Genomic DNA, 21,447 nt, shown 5'->3' on the forward strand with positions numbered 1-21,447 from the left:
AGTATATATTTATATTGCCTTGGTCTAAAGTTTCCTTAACAATCCCCTTGCAACGTGTTTCACTTAGGGCCAAGATTTCCAAACTATATTTCATAAATTCACTCTCTACTTACTGTAACTTCCCAATCTGATTCATGGTTCTAACATTCCAATAACCTATTTTCAATTTTTCTTTAGTATTTATGAACCGGGAGATTCTTAGCACTCCACTACGCCTGGGACTGGGGGCCATTCTGTCATCTTCTCTGTCCATGACTGACTAAATCCAGAGAGGATTCATTGGCTAGATACATCAAAGGATAGCCAGTACCTTGAGATGCGCAGTGCCTATCTAGCTAAAGCAAGTAACCCCTACTGGTCCATACTAATTCTTGTAAGATCAACTGCCAGGCATCAGGAGTAAAAGCCGAAGAGACAGTTTGTCCATCGCCTTAAACCCAATCCGTCACCCCGTTGGCAACCATGCATTGCTAAGATATAATGCCTATATATACTCTCTCTCTCTCTCTCTCTCTCTCTCTCTCTCTCTATATATATATATATATATATATATATATATATATATATATATATATATTCATATATTTATGTATGTATGTATGTATGTATGTATGTATATAAATCTATTTATAGATATATGTGTTCATATTTATATAAAGACATATATATATATATATATATATATATGTGTGTGTGTGTGTGTGTGTATGTATATACGTAAATATATATGTGTGTGTGTTTGTAAGTATATATATATATATATATATATATATATATATGTATATATATATATGTATAAACACACACACACACACACACACACACATATATATATATATATATATATATATATATATACTGTATATATATATGTATATATATATTTGTATATATGCATTGTATATATACATATATATACATATATATACTGTATATATATACATATATATCTATATATCTATATATATGTATTATATATATAGATATATATATATATATATATATATATATATATATATATATATATATATATATATATATATCATCGTCATCATCATCATCACCCCCCAAGCTTATTGACGCAAAGGGCATCGGTTAGATTTCTACAGTTGTCTCCATCTTGAGTTTTTAAATCAATACTTCTCCATTCATCATCTCCTACTTCGTGCTTAATAGTACTCAGCCATGTAAGCCTGGGTTTTGAAACTCTTCTAGTGCCTTGTGCAGCTGAGTTGAAAGTTTGGTGAACTAATCTCTCTATGGGATTGCGAAGAGCATACCCAAACTATTTCCATATACCCCTCACCATGATGTCATCCATATATGGCGCTTGAGTAATCTCTCTTATAGCTTCATTTCTAATCCTGCCCTGCCATTTAACTTCCAATATTCTTCTGAGGGCTTTGTTATCAAAGCTGCAAAATCTGTTGGATATTGTTTCGTTGTCATACCACGACTCATGTCCATAGAGTATTACCGATCTCACTAAACTGATGTATAGCCTGATTTTTATACGTAATTTCAGGTGAGTTGATTTCCAAATTTTTCATTACCTAACCATTGCCTGATTTTCTTTTTTTTTAATCTTTCATTAAACTTCAATTCTAAAGACTCTGTATTAGCGATCATAGTTCCTAAATATTTAATAATTCCACCTCATTGATCCTTTATCCTTCCAATGATATTTCATCTTTCATTGCATATTCCATTCACATCGTCTGTATCTTTCTTCTATTTATCTTAAGCCCAGCCTCATGCGATATTTAATACATTCTGGTAAGCAAGCTTTGCATGTTCTGTGGCGATTTGCTGATAAGGACAGCGTCATCAGCATACTCTAGGTCTGCTAATTTCCTGTTACCAAGCCAGTCCAATCCTTCTCTGCCATCCCCAATTGCCCTAAACATTACAAAATCCATGGGGAGGATAAACAACATAGGTAACAACACATTCCCTTGGAGTACTTCACTGTTCACTTGAAATTTATTAAATAGGACTCCATTGACATTAACTTTACACTTCCTATGCTCATGAACAGACTCAATCAAATTTACATATTTAAGAGGAACTCCATAATAACACAGGACTCTTCACAAAATTGGCTGGTGTACACTATCAAAGGCCTTTTCATAGTCCACAAATGCCATCAAAAGTGGATTTCTATATTCTACACATTGCTTTACTACCTGTCTTGAAATGAAAGTTTGGTCAGTACAACTTCTACCTTTTCGAAATCCTGTTTCTTCATTTCTCAGAATATATTTTGCCATATATATATATATATATATATATATATATATATGTATATATATATATATATATATATATATATATATATATATATATATATATATATATATATATACAAATATCAAGCCAAAAATGCCTTTTGATATCGGATTCACTCTGGCTAGAGATCACGGACCCAAACGGAAATTCTTTTTGATACTAAGTACTCCTGGGCAGGCAAATATTCGAACCTTTACCACCGAGTTGAAATAAAAATAACATTGACTTAGACTATTTGGTTATATATCAAAGTAAACGTTCTCATTTGTGTACGAAGCGAAGAGTGCCAAACTTTCTTCTTTAATTCAAAAAATAATCGAAGATAAAATTATTTTAAACATAAATAGAAACAAAATTAACGTAGCTGTACATTGGCCATTAGTATGACCGTTGCCGGAATAAAAGCGATAAACTTCATAAAACAGGAAATATGACAGAATCTTCATAATGTAACCAGATGTCACACTGATATCAATTAGCAGTAATCATATAAACAGTCCTAATTAGGTCATTTAAAAACAGGTTATTGATAAAACCATACATGCTAAACAAATCCCATCTTAGTTTTCATGATTTTTATTTATAAAAGCATTTTGCTAAGCAAAACCTCAGGTACTATATTTGTTCTTTGGGCATAATTATCCCCATATTTCATTGCCCTGTAATATCAAAATATCTTATAAGGATATTTTTAATTTTGTTAAACATCAATTTTTTTTAAACAATCTGCAAAACTCTATACCAGTGTCTACCAGATGACCCTCTTTCAAACCACTTTAGCATAGGAGCGGTGTTGATAGTTGTTAAGAGCCGGGAGATTGCTATATATATTGATACGACCGATAAAGGATCGTCGACATTGCCATGAGCTTATCTATTGATTAGGCGGCTGATAATGATGACGAGTTATCCAGTCTCGTGCAGAGGAAGGAGCCTTTGGCCGTCCACTAACTGAACCCTTGGGAAAAGTGTTCTAGAAACTATTTCTTGTAACATCAGGGTCCAAAGAAGGAATTTCCCTTAATCTTCAAAATACTTCCGACACAAGACGAAGTTTGGGGGAACCGAACCTTGTCTTGTGACGGAAGTATTTTAGTACAGTATAGCGATCATAACTGAGGTTTTTCTTTGTAGAATGACAAATTTTGAAAAATTTTACACATCTTTTAGGGAGTAAGGTAGCCTATAAAATTATATGATTTTGTTGAGTTTAAAGATATTGTTTTAATATTGGCATTCGTAAATGTAACTATTTATTTCTCATTCATCAAGTACCTTGAAATCGTAAAAACTGGCTATTTTCAACGTTGTAGCGGGATTGGGCTTAAGCATCCGTCATCTAAAGATAATGATTAACAGGCTGCGTAATAAACCTGGCACATCTACACCAGCTTACAAAATCAGATGAACAAGAAGAAATATATAAACCTATCTTAGAGAAGTTTTAACTATTGGTTAATAAAATCTTATATTCGTCTTATAGATAGCATAAAAGCTAAAAGACTTTACCAAAGGCCATCACAGTAACATTGCATTCAAACCCAGAGGTTAAACTTATTTCAAATTGAGGTAGTTATTCTTGGTCCTGTAATCAATTTCTTCACTAAATTTTCATGGATATTGAACATTTGCATACTCAAGTTTGCAAGTATGGAATCTGATAAGTAAAAGAAAATTGAAATTATTTGGACTAAAGAAGTTATATTGTACGGTGGGGCGCTCAACGTTTCAATTTATTGGAAGTCACTAGTCTATGACCAATTACCTAAGTTATATTTGCCAGCGGAGAACTCCATTCGTCATAGCACTGGTGAGTGTCATTGTTACCCTCTTCTGTCGCTCTTATTTTTTTCTGGAACTGCCCCCCAACCCCCACCCCCCACGCCTTTTCGCTACGCATATTTCTACTCTCTACTCTATTTCACATAACACCTTTTTCTTCCTATTACAACTCCTCTCGCTTTCAGTGCAGTCTACTTTTTTTCTTACCTTCTCATACATCAATTATTTCTATATTTCATTCATCTTCGTATTTTCCTTTCTTGCTCTGATACTCTCTCTCTCTCTCTCTCTCTCTCTCTCTCTCTCTCTCTCTCTCTCTCTCTCTCTCTCTCTCTCTCTCTCTCTCTCATTGCATTTTATATTTCTCTACTTCTGTTCAAATTTTACAGACTAGGCTGTTCAAGATAGTACAGAGCCAAACTCCTTATGCCAATAACTTCTATAATTACTACTTTTTCAGGAGCCAGTCGACTGGTTATGTAACCTCGGATGGCTTACGGGAACTTGGGGTTGGACTGTGCAGCTCTTTGGCACCTCTTTGATAAATTACGAAAGATTTGCTGCCGTAACCTCTCCTATCACTGGCCAAGTCTCGACAAGTACAAGTTTGATTTTAGCAGGTATGTTTTCTATGTCTATTTTAGACCTTAGATTTCGTATTCTTGATATAACGACATTTGAAAAATTCTACCTCATGTCTTGCGGGTCTTAACATTTTCCTTCCAAGTATTTTCTTGTATTTTTCTGAAGTTTCAAGCATAAAGGGTAACTTTGCAAAACAGCAATGATATTACAACATATTGGAGAGAGGATTACTGACATAATACAGTATTTAGATATTTTCTATATCAAAGTTTCCATTGGAATGCATTCACTCAAATGACTTCTTTCAAAATCTCCACAGAAACATGACCAATAAAACGAAAAGTATAGTTTTGCGTTCTTGTGTTAAGCTTTCAAGCATAAGATGCAATTTCTAAACCTGGATAGAATAGTAAAAATGCAAAGGTTTTTTCAGTGGTTGAAAATCACAATTAAAGTTATCTATTATTATCAAATAATATCTATGATGATTTCAACTTAAAACACTATATTTTGCAAGAGACATTGATAACAGGAGTATCATCATTTTTTTCTTTCAATTGGATGAAGGAATACCTTTAGAGATATCAAACTCATGGAGCGTCTTAATATTAGTTTTCTGCCAAAAATACCTAATCTGATAAACATGCATGTACGAAGCACGTGGAACTAACAAAAACAACAAAAGGAATTATTCTCTTTGTTGTGACATTTAGTTTGTTGGCTGCTTTTGTAAATTAGTTCCGTTATATTTCACTATTTTATCTCATGCACCGTTTGACTAACCTTATGATTGTTGAAGAATAACCACGTGTTCCATTCGTCTTGTGTATGTTATTCCAGGTATATTTCACATTGCATAAGAGCTAGCACGGGTGCCAGGTTCAGGCACAATAGTATGCCATAAGCGATGGTAAAATGCTGAAAGCGAATTAAAGACCTGATAAGAACCTCTTGACTCAGTTTAACGGACTGAGACAGAAATGGTTTTGTGCGAAACAAAATTCTCGCCCCGCCCCCCCCCCCCCCAAAAAAAAAAATCGTAATGCTATTCACTATTATTAACGGATTAGACGTTTCAGGAAGATTTTATGAAGCAAACAAATAATTAGTCTTGCTACATACTCATCGTAGCTCTCAGTATGTTCAACATAAAACCCCAAAGAATTCAAGTGTTGTGTCAATCTAATTTATGTTTGTTAAGATATAGGCTAAATAACCCCTTTTACCTCTAAAGCGGCGATAGAAAACATTATCTTGCTTCAGATGCGATTTACCATATGTCAACAAATTCACTGCATATTGATTATTCTTATAATAAATATCAAGATTAATCTTCACGCTTGATCTTTATTTACCTTTCTATTCTCATTTATTCTTTGTATGGTTTATTTGAGCTACTCTTCTCCATCTGTTTTCCAATTCCCCTTTTACCAATCACTCTTCAATACTCGTGACATCACACGGGTAGATTTCCACGGTAATGCCTTTGATGTCTGTATGAAATGTTTGATGGTTCCTGTTTTCTTAAGCATAGTATTCTAAGATGAATTACTCACTAAGCTTGAATATAAATCATGTATTAGAACATATCTATATTATTTACATCTCTGATTAATTCCAAGTATGTGTTAGTTAGGACTTTTATTGTCCGCCAAGCAGAGCCTCTATCTATTTTTTTTTTTTTTTGTATTCAAACAATTATTGTATATACCAGACACTAAGGTTTTATTAGCAGGTATATTCCACTAGAGCCACAAGATTTCACGTTTTTTTTTTCTTTATGGACACCCTTCAAGACTTCTACAGCTCAGCTACAGAAAGATTTACCTTGATTTTCGTATCCAACATAGCACCACAATTTCATGCAGGCCTAAAATTCTAAAGAATCACTGTTTCCTCCTATCTGAATGCCGACACGTTAGATATCACCTAGTTTGAAACTGCCCATTCAAATTATGAGTCGAGTGATATCTGCCTTTTTCAGATGGAGGGTCGTTAGCTCATATGAATCATCCTCAGTGTACACCCTGTGTATTCTTTAGGTTGAGGAGCCTCTTAAACCAGTGGATTAACTGCGGCAGTGTTTCCCATTTGACGTATTCGCCGCAAGGAATGAAATCAATCACCACGACGGAGCCAAACGACACTTATGATTAATCTTACTTGCCTAGCTACAGACCTAGTTGGAAAAGCAGGATTCTATAAACCCAAGGGTTCCAATAAGAAAAATAACCCAGTGAGGAATGGAAGTCGGTATGGTGTCTTTGTGGCATCATTTACTCCCTTGGTAATGAAAATCTAAGCATATTTTATCTGGCTATGAACATTCAGGCTTGCATGCGGAAGTTTCTGTAACCTTTATAATCTTTTTATAACCTTAATAGCCATGTGGTGCCCAAAAGATAATTTCGTTTTATTTTTTGTACTATTTGATTTTGTTCAGGAAATAACCACATATTCCGGTTATCGTTGTAAATTATTTCCGTTATATTTCACTATTTTATCTCATGCACCGTTTGACTAACCTTGTGATTGTTGAAGAATAACCACGTGTTCCATTCGTCTTGTGTATGTTATTCCCGGTATATTTCACATTGCATAAGAGCTAGTTATTTTCGTCATTCAGCTTTGAACATTTTGTTGAGTTAGCCTAACAAAAATTGTGTAAATAGGAAAGCTTAACGTGATCATTGATTTATTCTAAAATGTTAATAATAGTCTAAATGAAATTATTTACATGAACTCCTTTGGTTGGCTAATAGACTCATTTGTATTTAAGTCACAGTGGAAATAAAAATGTTCTCATGTCACAAACTATTCTATTCAGATTTTTTAGTTGAAGAAACAAAATGCCAATCGGTTTGTCTATTAGCTTACGATTATAAATCTCTTGAATAATTTTTTTCCTCTTCTGCTGAAGTGAACGATCCCCGTTCTTAAGCCTTGTCCACAGGATCGAGCATGCCCGACGGGCAAACAGTGATACCAGATCACAATAGTTAGTAAGAATGAGGGTTAAGGACGTCAGAAGCGGGAAAACCACAGACAGGGATCTGGCATCATACAGTGTTGCCAGATCCCTTCCTTTAGTTTTCCCACTTCTGACGTCATCAACGCTCATTTTCACTAACTATTGTGGCCTGGTATCACTGTTTGCCCATCGTGCATGCTCTATCGTGTGAACAGGGCTTTAGGTGAAGCTATCGGGTAAACTTTAGAACACTTTAACCAAGACCTACAGATAGGCTCTTTCTGTAGGTCTTGACTTGACTCATGCAATACTGTTCCCTCACGCTATTGCTATATTGTCTTTATTTATATAACTGTATAGGCTGTATACTGTTCATCACTCTCAGTTGTGGTGTACCATCCCGTGCTAAGCGTATTGCCTGAACACTGAGGTTATTGGTACTAACTTTTAAACCACCATTTGAATATCACCCCTTAATGTGTGTTGGATCACGAATCGTATCATTGTAGCTTTTTGATCTGTTGGCGCTCCAATTCCCCAGGTTAGGATCTAGAGTTCTAGACTCTCTTATGGGGACGTCTTCCTGTTGATTGTTTCCCACAATAAAATAGGATCGATTAAAATAGCTGTTCCATACTGTGATGGCATAAAAGTATTTGCAAAACATATAAACAATAGTTCCATAAGTAAAGTGAATGAAACTGATCTTGGGTAATATTGTTTAGTAAGTCTGCAAAAGAGATAAATTGTATGTCCGAACTTGTATCATCTTGGCAAAAGGTTGACCTTCTGGTGCATAGTGCAATTGGTAGATTTATATTTAATTGATGACAGTTTTCTTTTTATCATGAATACAGTCTGAAATAGACTCTCTCTCTCTCTCTCTCTCTCTCTCTCTCTCTCTCTCTCTCTCTCTCTCTCTCTCTCTCTCTCTCTCTCTAAGTGACGCTCAATAGGGTATTTGAAATTAGTAGATAAAACCTGACAAGAAATAAACTTTTTTCATTTTGTATCCAAAAAGGCTGCCCTGATATTTAGATAGGTATTCGTGCCATTGCTTCATAAACTAACTATTATCATTATTATGTCTTCAGATGAGGAGGCACTTTGTAAAAAGGGCAAAAGCTCCCGTATTTTCAAGTAGAAACGTATAAAGCTGTAGATTGTTAACACCCAAGATTATTACCCGTATTATTATTACTAAAACATCAGAAAGGACTTTGCTAAAGCCTAATTGACAACTAGGGATACCTATTTAGACATTCTGACTAAACAAACTTCCATTATATGTTTACAAACAACCATCCAGAACTCAGAAATCTGGAGAAAATAGTTTGTGACATGTGGATATCTAATTACCTCTGAGGGAGATATCCAAATTAGTCTATATAATTAGATTAGAGGTTTGTCTGATAATTCAATTTAGGATCCTGATACCATTCCGTAAAATAGATAAAATCAAAAAGGGGTTTAGTTAAATTTGATGATCACTTTGCCTTACCCTATACATTTATTCACAAAGTTCACACGCTCTCTGTAAGGCCATTATAAGAGTATGCGCAAAGCTAAATGATAAAGCAAATTATTAATTTAAAAAAATAACTTGAAATATAACGGGAATAACTTATTATTAAGTTGGATACTCGTATAGTGCATTAGAAACAATCATCTCTGTTGTTTACTTGCAAGTATATTGCTTTTTAGTAAGATATTCCATATGCCATCCTACGTGACCGAAATCTTGTCGGAAGTAAGAATACTTCTTATTGATAAAAGCTCTTTTATTTCTACAAAATATTTTTTTTTCTCAGTGCTAATGGCACTCTAGAAGCAGGGTTACTAGTGGGAAAATCAAAACGTATCCCAAATAGATACCAAATTTTTCCAAAAAGTACCCAATATTAAAGAAAGGGTTTCTAAAAAAAAAAAAGACTATTTTTACACACATACAGTATATTTACTGTTTTTTTTTATATCGATTACTTAAACTAACTTTACTTTGCTAAATATTTACAAAATAAGGTGGGATATCATGTGCCGGGTACTGTAACTTACATTTATTGATATTGAAAGTAAATTTGATAAGTATTTGTTATAAGGGTAATGAAAATGCAAAGCTGATACTTCTACTACATACAATAGATAAAACCTAAATACCCAAATTGGAAATAAGTATAAAACCTAAATAATCACATTAAAATAGAAATAAGCCTATAGTCATTAAATAATTATTTATGATTCTTTCTTTAAATGGCGGCTGTGCCAATTTGATCATAATAGTACTAGGCTGCCGATCAAAGCATGGACTGCTGCCTCCATTTTCCTTTGTTAAAATAAGACCATTTTATGACTCGGTATTTGATCTATTTATTCCATCAGCCTCTATGATTCTGAATTGGGAAAATATTCTCTTGACTGCAGCTGGTGAATGGGGTAAAGATAATAAATTTACCCTGCATTGAGATAACAAAGGAAACATTTCTTCACCATCGCTACGTTTAACATGCATTTGAGAGAACCAAAACTCTGTAGGATTTTCTGTCAGTTTTATTTGTTTCAAATGAAACTGAAGAGACCTCCTCCATTTATCATTACCTTCATCATAATTGTTTTTATCTGTTAGGTGAGGGAACTACGTAAACAAGGGTACTAGAGATTTGACAGAAAACTGCCTCGCTACGGAGGGATCACAAACATTTGAGTGGAGGTAATACCTTACTCATGTGGCAGTCTTCAGAACGTTTGCGTATTTGAGTATCCAACTCAATGTAGGAATTAAGGCATTTTACTATGAAGCTTGATACATTTGCCGCTGGGACAATATCTTCATTGTTTAACATATTTCAACCTTACTACCAAAATAACATTCTTCTTCTGGTAGGAAGTTTAAGGGATCATTACAGCTTACCTTGAATACATTGGCGTTTGACCTAAGAATAATCATGCTTTATATCATTTCCAAGAACAGATCTATACAATCCACCGATATTACTATAAGCCAAATGTATCTAACATTCTCACTACAGTACAGCTACAGCATAGGACTATAAGGGGATAGGATAGATGGAGGAGGGGAGGGGGGAAATTATGATTTTGGAAGGATTGGGGGGAGGGGGGGAATTTTAGAATGAAGTACAGTGGAAGGTGAAAAGATTGGTGCAGACCTAATAGCTCTTTTCTTTATTTTATTTTATTTTTTTTTTTTGTTGGTTCATTGCGTCAACATCATGCCTTTTAGACTACCTGGAGGTGATGCTATTCCTTTTCTGGGGCTTGTTTATTTATTTATATTTATTTACTTTTTTAATCGTTTTTAGTACTCTGGATTTGGTTCATCCTGAGCAATGAATGGAGCAATCCTTTTCCCTCAGGAATGCTCGTTTCGGGTGTGTAATTTCCTCACTTGTTGCAAGTTCTGAGTTAATGTTTGTTTAATCTTTCCCAGGCTTGTGAGGACCTTCTGTGATACCTGGCATTAACTTATTCAAGATTGTATATATTATGGGGTGTTTCGCTCTTTTCATAATTATTGTTGTTGTTGTTGCCATCATTGTTGTTAATGACATCATTGTTATTATTATTATAATCATTGTTATTGTGGTTTTGGTTATGGCCATGAATATTTCGTTTTCATTTTTGAATTTTTGTAGGGTTTCCATCTTTGATTGAGTCATTGTGTATGCTAATGCTATTGGATATTCAAATAGAGGTCTTATCGGGCTTTGATATAGATTTATTCTTATGTTCTTATCCTGTAGTTTAATGTGGCAGCTTATTCCGTTTCTTTTAATAAAAAGACCAAGGATTTTTACTTCATTATTGAATGGAATATCTATCTTGTTGAATGTTATTGGAACTGGTTTGCTTTTTGATACCGATAAAAGTTGGAATTTATTACTGTATGTTTTTATTTTCCACTTAATTTTGTAATTATTTATTCTTTCGATCTCTCTTTTGGATTTTATTTTCAATATTCTTTTAACCTTTGAAGGGTGCATTATTTCTTGTGTGATGTCATCTGCATAGGCATAATTTATGGCATATTCAGGGCTGGTTGGCATATCTGCTGTGTAGATAATAAATAGAGTGGGGGATAATATGCCCTCCTGTGGCACCCCATTTTTTATATCCCATTATTTCACCGAGATTTCCACCTCTGCTACGTATTCTGACAGTTCTGTCTTTAATGTAGCTTGAGAAGAGTTTTCCATTATTATTGGTAGTTCTAGCTGGAGTATTTTATATTTTAGGCCATCATGCCATACTTTATCAAATGCTCTCCATTGGTGTTTTTTTATTTATGTGGTTCATGGCTATTGTTTCATAAATTGCCATAAGGGCTATTTCAGTCATTCTTCCTGTCCTTAAACCGTGTTGATGTTTGTATAATTTATTGTTACTTTCTAGGAATCTCGTTAGTCTTGTGTTTATCATTTTTTCAAACACTTTTCAGAACACTTCCAGAAGTGTAAATGGTCTTCTGTTTGCTGGCTATTTTTGGGTCTTTCCCTGGTTTGGGAGGAACTATGAGAATTCCTTCTTTGTTTGGTTTTGGGTAGTATCCTATTGAGAGTGTAAGGTTTAGTATAAGTTGGAGTCTTCTCCATGCCACCATTGGTAATTTTGATAACATTAACTTATTAATGCAGCTTTTACCTGGTACTTTGTCTTTAAATGATTTCACTGTTCTTAGTATCTCATGTATTTAAATTTTGGCTGTCCGGTAATTGTTTTCATTCAGTTTTTGCAGGTGTGGATTTTGATAAGGGTTTATTCGTTCCCTATTTTCTTGTAGGAAGTTGAGGACTTCTGTTGTTGTGTCCCTATCGAAATTTGCATTTTCTTTGTTTGTAATTTCGAATGTGCTTGCCCATGTTTCAGTTAATCATTTAATTTGGTCTTCCATATCTTCTATCTTATCACCGTTGCCGTTCATTAAGTATGGTATTTCTATTTTTGGTCTTCCCAGTAATCTTTGTAGTTTTCCCAGAATTTCTCTGGGTCTTTGTATGTTTTTCCTAATTTTATTATCGTGTTGTTCTAGTTTTCTCTTTTTAATCTATTGGATTCTTCAGTTATTTTACCTTGGATATGTCTTATAAGGTGTGCGTTACCCTTATCCATCTGTGTGTTTGTTTGTAGGTAATTTAATAGTTGGTTGAGAATTTTCAGGTAGTTGCTATCTGGGGTGTGTTTGTGGTATGTTATTCTCTTAATTGGCGAAACTGTTTCTATTGTTTCTGAGATGTCTGACATCCATTTATTTATTGCCGAATTTATTGTGTTTTCTGTTGTGGTTTCATTGTTGTATAAGTCTATTTTTTGTTTCCTGTATGGCTACTTTCCTTGTTATTGTATCTACAAAGATTTCCCAGTTAGCTTACTTTTATTTCTATGACTATTGGTTTTGTTGAGAGTTTGATTATAAGTGGAATATGATCAGACGCTGTAATTGGCCCTGTTGATATGTTGTAGTTTAGGTGCGCTCTGTTGTTTTGTAGTATTATGTCAGGTCTGCTGGCGTATTGTTTATCCAATTTGTTTGCCACATTCTCACTGGAAGACACCCTTCTAGGCTGACTACCGACGTCATGTAAACAGAACCGTAAGCAATCGTATACAGCCAAATGATAACCGATATAATAAGTATAAAAGACTTTAATATCATTTGTGGACAAAAAGTATTAAAAGTAGTATTCTTCTTTGAGATAGTTTATACAGAATGAAATACTAAAGTACATATACCACCTCACTTATTGACACTTAACGTTATTAAAGTCATACTGTACGTGTTTGAACGATGGATAATTAAAGTCATACTGTACGTGTTTGAACGATGGATAATTAAAGTCATACTGTACGTGTTTGAACGATGGATAATTAAAGTCATACTGTACGTGTTTGAACGATGCAATGTGTTGCTTTCGATACATGTAGCATTATCGTGATACATCAATTTACACACGCATTACGATTTTGCTTAATAAAAAACATGAACTTTACTGACAATCTTAACTTGATTATCCCTTGAATAAAAAGCTTAGTCAAACATATATAAATGACAAATATTCAAGACGTAAACAAGATAATACAATAGGTAAAGTGAAATATCACGGGAATAACTTTCATAACTTTCAAAAACTTGAACCTGGTTACCCCTTGAATAAAGAGGTTAGTCAAAACATAAAATGCCAAATATTAAAAATGTACCCCCTCCCCTCAAAAAAAAAAAAAAAAGATAACCCCTGGGTACAAGACGATCACTATGGTTATTAGAAAATTAAATATGCAAATAACCTGACAAAACAAACGTCCATTAAAGTTACCCAAAACAATTAAGCACACTATACGCCCTCCCTAATGTTCTAATAGCCTGATAAAACTGATTTAGGCTACCTAAATGAGAATCGTCTAGATATTCATTAGCTAAATGGGAAACGTGACCACATTACACTATGACGAACTCACGGGCCATGGATTTCTTCTTTCCTCTGTAGTTGAAGAGGACAGAGCTTTTGATTTCTACGGCACGAACTCCTGACAGGATCTGTCCTTTAGTGAAGAAGGGATGAAGGGACTCCAGTCACTATAACTGGTTCAAGGGGCTTCTTCGTCTGCTAAGTGTACAAGGTGGCGCAGATTCACTTGAAGACAGGCCATATTAGTCCCCAAAAGCGGGATCGTATCACTCACCGTTCAGCACGGTAGTTGAAGCTTGAATGGGCAATCTAAAAGAAAGAGAATAAGAGATGCACGATGGTCGATTCAGACAAGTGACAGCAGAAAAGCATAGGACTTGAACTTCAGTTGCGAAGTCGGAAAGGAAATCGCGAAGGGTGTATACAAAGAAATTATGGAGTAATTTTTCGGCTTCAGGGGAATTTACCTGCAAATAAAACCCAACTATCTGGCATATATAATAATTGATTAATAATAAAAAATAGTCAGAAAAGTCGGTATATGTTGTATATTAGAATTCCTAACTAACATAAATTTATAATTATGCAGACATTTAAATAGAACAGATGTCAATTCTAATATGCATCTCACATTCAAGATTCCCTACTGATATCAGACTGCCGTGGAAACCTATCTGCCGAGATGTCACAAGCATAGATAATTGTTCGATATCATTAGAAAACGAAATGGAGAAGAGGGAGTATCTCATATAAATCGTTCAAAGGATAAATAAGAATTGCAAAACGGAAGAGGGTATTAACCCGTACAAGAAATAAACAAAAATACAAAATGCAAGTAAAAATAGGAAAGATAATTAAAGAAAAAGCGTGAAGATAAATCTTCACACTCTCTCTAACAACATTCGCTTGAAACTGAACGTCTTGTATACAAGGAGCTGTTAGGTAATATCAGAGAGGCGAGATGAATGCAACTGAGTTTATTCAGGAAGGCAACGAGCTTATATACAGATAGGAGAGAGCAAGAATGACACACAATTCAAACAGTATAAAACATGAGATAGAAAGCTTAAACAGCTTTATATTATCAGTGCAGGGGAGAGTGAGAAATACGAAAGAAAAAACCGTTACAGTGTACGAGCGTGTATGAAACACAGAGGTACATGGTTCCTCTCCCTAAAAAAGACATACATGTGAAATAGGGCCCCGTGTTCTTGAGAAGCGCACTGTACGTGGATCACCTTGGTGGAGATGCACAGGTTTTAGGCGATCAATAGACACCCAGTCTTCTTTGTCACGATTGTAAATTAAAAAAGCCTTTGGTGTGTGACGGATCACAATGAAAGGGCCCATGAAAGGGGACGTTAGTAGTGGCTTGCTAGTGTCATTGCACAGGAGAATGGGCATTGCTACGTGCAAATCTGTTGGTATGTGCTACTTTTTTTAGGGGCATGTAAGTTTGGCGATACTTCAACGTTTCATCTGTCAAGACATCCAAGGCATCTTTAAGAGCAGTCCTTAGTCCCAGGAGGACCCAGGGAAGCTGAGTAAAACCAGTTGGAGTCATTGTATCGGGACATCAAAGCTGCTTTGAGGGTGCAATGAAAATGTTCGCCCATTCTGTTAGCTATAGGGTTGTAGGCGGTTGTCTGATGTTGGTTGATGCCCAGTAGATTCATTAATGATGTCCACAACTAAGAGGTGAAAGTGGTACCCTGTCAGAAGTAATATGCTCAGAGATACCACTTCTCACTATTCACCCTTAAAGTAAAGTGGATGTATATGAGGCGGATGGTGCAATTTGCATGGTGATAGCTTCAGGCTAACAAGTGTAGCAGTCAATGACGGTAAACAGATAACTGTGTCTTTGTGATGTGGGACCTACTATATCGCCATGAATGTGGACAAAATGACTCTGAGGTTGAGGAAAGGTGACCACTCATGAATCCGTGTGTCGGTGTATTTTTGAAGCTTGGCATAAAGTACAGGCACAGACCCAATTCTTTGCATCCTTAGTAATGTCATGCCAAATGAACTTTGTCTTCAGTATCTGTGTATTAGATCAGCAAGAGGGATGTGAGAAAACATGGATGAAATCAAACGCCTGTCGGCACATGTAGCAGGTATCCACGTTCGTGGCCTACCAGTACTGACATCACAGAGCTGGGTGGCATTAGAGTTGTACAGGATGTCCTGCATGCTTGGTACTGTGGATCTTTACGTTGGGCTTCTGCCAAGTCATTGTAATCAAATTCCAGGTGAATGGGAGCCAATGTGTTTCTTGACAGGACTTCACCAATGTGATTCGTTTTCTTGGGACGTGATGAAGGGTACATTTGTATTCAGTCATGGTGGCGAGGTAACAAAGTTAATGGGCAGACCATGTGTCAGACTGTCGAGTGAAGGTGTGCACCAAGGGCATGTGGTCCATGCGAATGATGAAGGGTGTACCCTCTAAGAAGTGGCGAAAGTGACGGACAGCCAAATGCACCACCGCAATTCGCAGTCGAAGGTAGGGTAGCCAGATTCCGACTTGGACAGTTTTCTGCTGAAGGAGGCCTATGGGTGGAACAAGCCACAGACCATCTGCTAGAGGAATGCACCAATAGGGACGTTACTGGCATCAGTGGAGAGAAAGAAAGGGGAATGTGGCACGAGAAAGGTGAGAGCAGCAGCAGTTGAGAGGGCATTCTTTGAATTGCAGAAGGCCGCTTCCTGACGCGGACACCAAGTCATGTCTTACGGCTTTCCCTCGAGGAAGGCCTAGAAGAGGGCAAGAGTGGCAGCAATGGCTGGCAAGAACCGGTGATAATAGTTTATCTTGCCCAAGAATTCTTCTTGTATTTTGACGGTCGAGGCGTGGGAAAGTTCTGAACAGCTGATACCTTCTCAGGGAAGAGGTGGACGCCTTCAGGAGTGATTTGGTGGGATACTTCATTGCCGTCAAAATTACACTTATCGTACCGGGCTACAAGGGAGCAATCCTTCTTTAGAACAATTTGCAGGAGCGATGACCATGGGCTTAAGGCCTTTGGCAAAGGCCCATTTCTTCTGTTGCAGAAGGTCAAGAGCAATGCATAGGTGATGGAGGTGTTCTTCTTTGGAGGAAGAGAACACAAGTATGTCATTCACATAACATACACAGAAGAGGAGGTCCCCTAAGATGCCCTCCATGAGGCATTGAAAAATGGCCCCAGCATTATGTAATTGAATGTATAAGTCCCGAAGGACTTGGTGATGGTCGTTTTTGGGATGTCTTCTGGATTCATGGGCACCTGACAATACCTCTTGAAGAGTTCAAGAGTAGAGGCTACCTTTGGTTTGTGCAAGTAAGAGGTAACATTGGCTATGGTGGGAAGGGGATAGTGATCTGGTTACGTCTGCATGTTCAGACGCCTGTAATCCCCACAAGGGCACAGGGAGCCATCCTTCTCCAGGACTATGTATATAGGGGATGACCATGGGCTTAAGGCCTTTTGGCAAAGGCCCATTTCTTCTATTTCAGTGAATGTTTGTTTAGTGATTGTCTAACGATCTGTGGCCAGACGGCGGAATCTGGCAAACACAGGAGCTTGTCTTTTTGATATGGTGAAAAATACCCAGCTTTGGCAGGAACCATGGGTGTTTTGTGAAGTTCTAGATGGAAGACTTCTAGATACAGAGTAAGAAGGTCGGCATAGACATTCCTTGGTGCGCTGATGTGGAGAGTGAGGTTGAAGGAAGCGGATTGAAGAAGTGTCGACGAGTATGAGTCTGCGTTGAATAGATGTCGATGAGCAACATTAACCAGGAGGTGGAAATAGTTGAGGAAATCTGCACCGAGAATTGGCAATGTGGCGTCAGCAACGAGAAAAATTTGGTACTTCCAAACAATGGTCTGAATGCCTCGTAACCAGTGGGTGGGGATTGCAGATCCATTGGCAGCTACCAGGGAGATGCCACCAGGCGTAGAATGACTGCGTTGTGTCATGGAGAGTGGCTTTGGTAGAGGGAAATGGCAAGCACTAGTGTATACCAAAAACCGCATGCACGTATCTCCATCATGTAAAAAGAAAATATTAGTGATAGGGGAGGCCACCACGACAAGTGATGGCCTACTTACATGTTTTATTGGCCACTGACAGCCATTTACACATTTCTTCCCAGTAGCCCCGAATCTGGAGTGATAGTAGCAAACCGGCTGCCAATGGGCGTCAGTAAGTAGCTGTAATGGTCTTTGGTTTGGGGCGTGAGCTGGAGGTGGCATATGTGGGTGGTAAGCTGCTTTGTCACCACTCCAGCACATTACGGGTTGGGCATCTGTGTCCTATTGCATTCACGTTAGCTTCGGTCGGTGTTGAATAGTTGTCCTCTTCATCAGGAGTGGAGGCATTGATGGAGTTCCTGAATGTGGTGAAGTGGCTGTCCATAAGGGCGTCGACTTTGGTCATCAGATCCTTCATGGGAAAAATATTGACATCAGGGATGGTGGTGCACACAGGTTTTGGTAAGCATTATACCGAGAGGGGACAAAGTAGGCTCACCTCCTAAGAGAGCCATCTGTGGCAGGTTGCAGTTAAGTGATACTGGCCATTTCCCTGGGGGCGAGCGAAGCCTTTTGGTTCCCCAACGGTTTTAGAGAGAACTGAAAAAGCATGGCTATACAGGCATCTGGCGATGATGAGCACTGCTCCAAGAGGTATGTTTTGAGAGCATCATATACAGTACTGCTGGGGTGTCTCCTTGGTCACAAAGCTAATCGAAGATTTCTGGGAAAATGTCCTCAGGGATCACTGTGAGGGCATAGTTTGCTTTGGTGCTTGAACAAGTCACGTCCTTAATGCAAAACTGAACCTCAGCGTGCTGAAACCAGGTGAATGCCTCAGTCCTGATGAAAGGTGATAGAGTCATAGATGTGGCGTGGATAGAAGAGTTGGGGTCAGAGGGTGGCATCATCAAACAGTAGGACACAGCAGTGAGGGGGAAGGCAGGAGGGAGCTGGTCCTCGGACAGTCACCAATTGTGCGAAGTGCTGCTAAGTAATAAAAGAGAGGCGAGAAGAGTGCAACTGAATTTATTCAACAAGATAACAAGCTTATATGCAGATAGTTGAGAGCAAGAATAACAAAATTCAAACTGTACAAAATATGCAACCCCAAGCTTAAGCAAGTTTATATTATCAGTGCAGGGAAAAGCGAGAGATAAAAAAAGCAATACTGTTACAGTGTACAAATGTGTATGAAACAAATGCAGTACACTTGTGATGTACACTACGCCTGTAATAGGTGAGCTCATGACAGTAATGCGTCCTATTAGGTTTTGAAGAAGTACTTCAATTTCATGAGTTCATTACACCCCTACTTAATAACACTGTTCAAACAGAACACATTTACCCCACTGGAACGAATAAATATTGGCATTTGTAAATCACAACGCCAAGAAATTTTACCATCCATTCATAATAAATGCCGAAAGACTAGGAGGATAATCTAATGACATCTACAGTATATTTAAAAGCAGAAATATGATGTCAAGGAATGTGGTAACTAAAGAGCAATTAAACTAATAGAGCATGGTTTGAAATTTTTTTAGAGGGTACTAGATGAAAGATTGTAAAGATTAGGAAACAGCAGTGTAGATTCATGAGGGGGAGAGCGACTGTGAATGCCATCTTTATAGTAAAACAGCTACAGAAAAAGAGGCAAGAGGGAAACCAGAATACCCAGTGAAATTATTTTTTTAACTTGGGGAAGAAGAAAGTCCTAGAGATGTTGGTTGAGCTGGTTGAGATGATGTATATAAAAAAAAAAAAAACATGGACAAAAGTAATAACAGCATTTGGGGAAACAGAAACCATTGAATTTCGTGTTGGATTACACTAGGGGTCAACATTAACCCCGTTTTTATTTGCGTTGGTCTCGGATGCGTAAAGTAGAGATCAGAAATAAAGAGTTGTTGGAGTTGTTATATGCAGATGGTTTAGTGATCACTAAAAATAAAGAGGACACCGAAAAGAAGCATTGTAGAGTGGCATGGTACTTTGGGGAGAGGTGGCTTGAGGGTAAATGTAGACAAGACTGAGGTTATGGTGAGCAGTAAGGAAGATAGGGAGAAGACACCCATACATGAAAGTTGAGGCTTAGTTATAAAATAGGTGCAACAATTTAGATCCCTGGGATCTACTATAAGTCAGGAGGGAAGATGTGAGGCTAAAGTGGAGCAGCCTTGGGAAAGTGGAGGGAGGTATCAGGGGTGATATGTGATAAGAAAATACCAATCAAGCTAAAAATAAAAATAAAATATTCCACAGTAATAAGACCAGTGTTAATGTAAGGTTCGAAACCGTGCGCTCTAAGATGAAAAGAGGAAGCAAAGCTTGAGAAAACATAGATGAGAATGTTGAAGTGGATTATGGGAATATCATTGCTTGAAATATTGGAAAATGATAAAAAAAAGAAGAATGGCAGGTTAGATAAAGATTACAGAGGTGATAGGAGTGTCACAACTGAGATGGTGGGTGCAGGTGCTGAGAATGGCTGGTGGGGAGAGAGTGAGCAGGGCTTGGGAGGAATCTGACGGGGGAAGATCGAGAAGAAATCAGAGAATTAGATGGTGAAATAATGTGAAGGATAATATGGAGAGAAGAGGTTTGGTGGAAGAGGATGTTTCTGATCGGAGAAATTTGAGAGGGCGAATCAGGTAACTGACCCCTTAATGTATGAATAACGGCAGGAAAGAAAAATGCAGTTAAAATTGAGAAAAAATGGCAAATTCAAATGACGTTTCGGAAGTATCTTATCAGGCTCTAAAGCCAGTAACACCAGTGGTTTTTTCCTTTTCTTTTTTATTAAGTAACACTGTTGTAACTACACAATAATAATAATAATAATAATAATAATAATAATAATAATAATAATAATAATAATAATAATAATAATAATAATAATAATAATAATATCCTTTATTTCCAATGTTACATTTAGCATAATACTGTGGTAGTAAAAATATTAAAATTCATTCTACACGAATCGTCAGACTAAAATGCTAGTAATATAGAAATCTCTAAGGTAGAGTTATATCTAAAATATTTTTACAATATGGAGAAAAGATAAAACATTCAGAAAACTCTAAAACTGAAATACATTGGTATTCAGAATAATTATCATTATGCTAGTATTAGCATCAGCTAATACTTGTAAAATCGGACGTAAGACGTTGCCAATCTCCACTTGTTATATATTTACAATAGTGAAGTATATGAGAAAGAAAATGTGTAACGGTTTATACGTTTCTATTTACAAGATGTTTCTTATGATTACCGTTAAAAGAAGTTAAAGATGCTGCATCCCTCAACAGGAGGCAAACTATTCCAAAGTTGTGGACCTCTTGTGCTCATTTCCCTCGAACAAATTTCGGTGTTGGCAC

General features: G+C 36.7%; 1 protein-coding gene across 1 annotated transcript in view; it reads left to right on the top strand.

The window, feature by feature from the left end:
- Nucleotides 1-21,447, top strand: part of LOC137643666 (uncharacterized) — a 54,498-nt gene that overhangs the window by 26,678 nt on the left and 6,373 nt on the right. The window contains exon 2 of the mRNA XM_068376382.1: nt 4,532-4,691. Within this exon, the coding sequence (XP_068232483.1) occupies nt 4,532-4,691 (160 nt within the window). The remainder of the gene's footprint in view (nt 1-4,531; nt 4,692-21,447) is intronic.

The sequence above is a fragment of the Palaemon carinicauda genome, chromosome 7 (genome assembly GCF_036898095.1).
Source record: "Palaemon carinicauda isolate YSFRI2023 chromosome 7, ASM3689809v2, whole genome shotgun sequence".
Classification (NCBI taxonomy): Eukaryota; Metazoa; Arthropoda; class Malacostraca; order Decapoda; family Palaemonidae; genus Palaemon; species Palaemon carinicauda.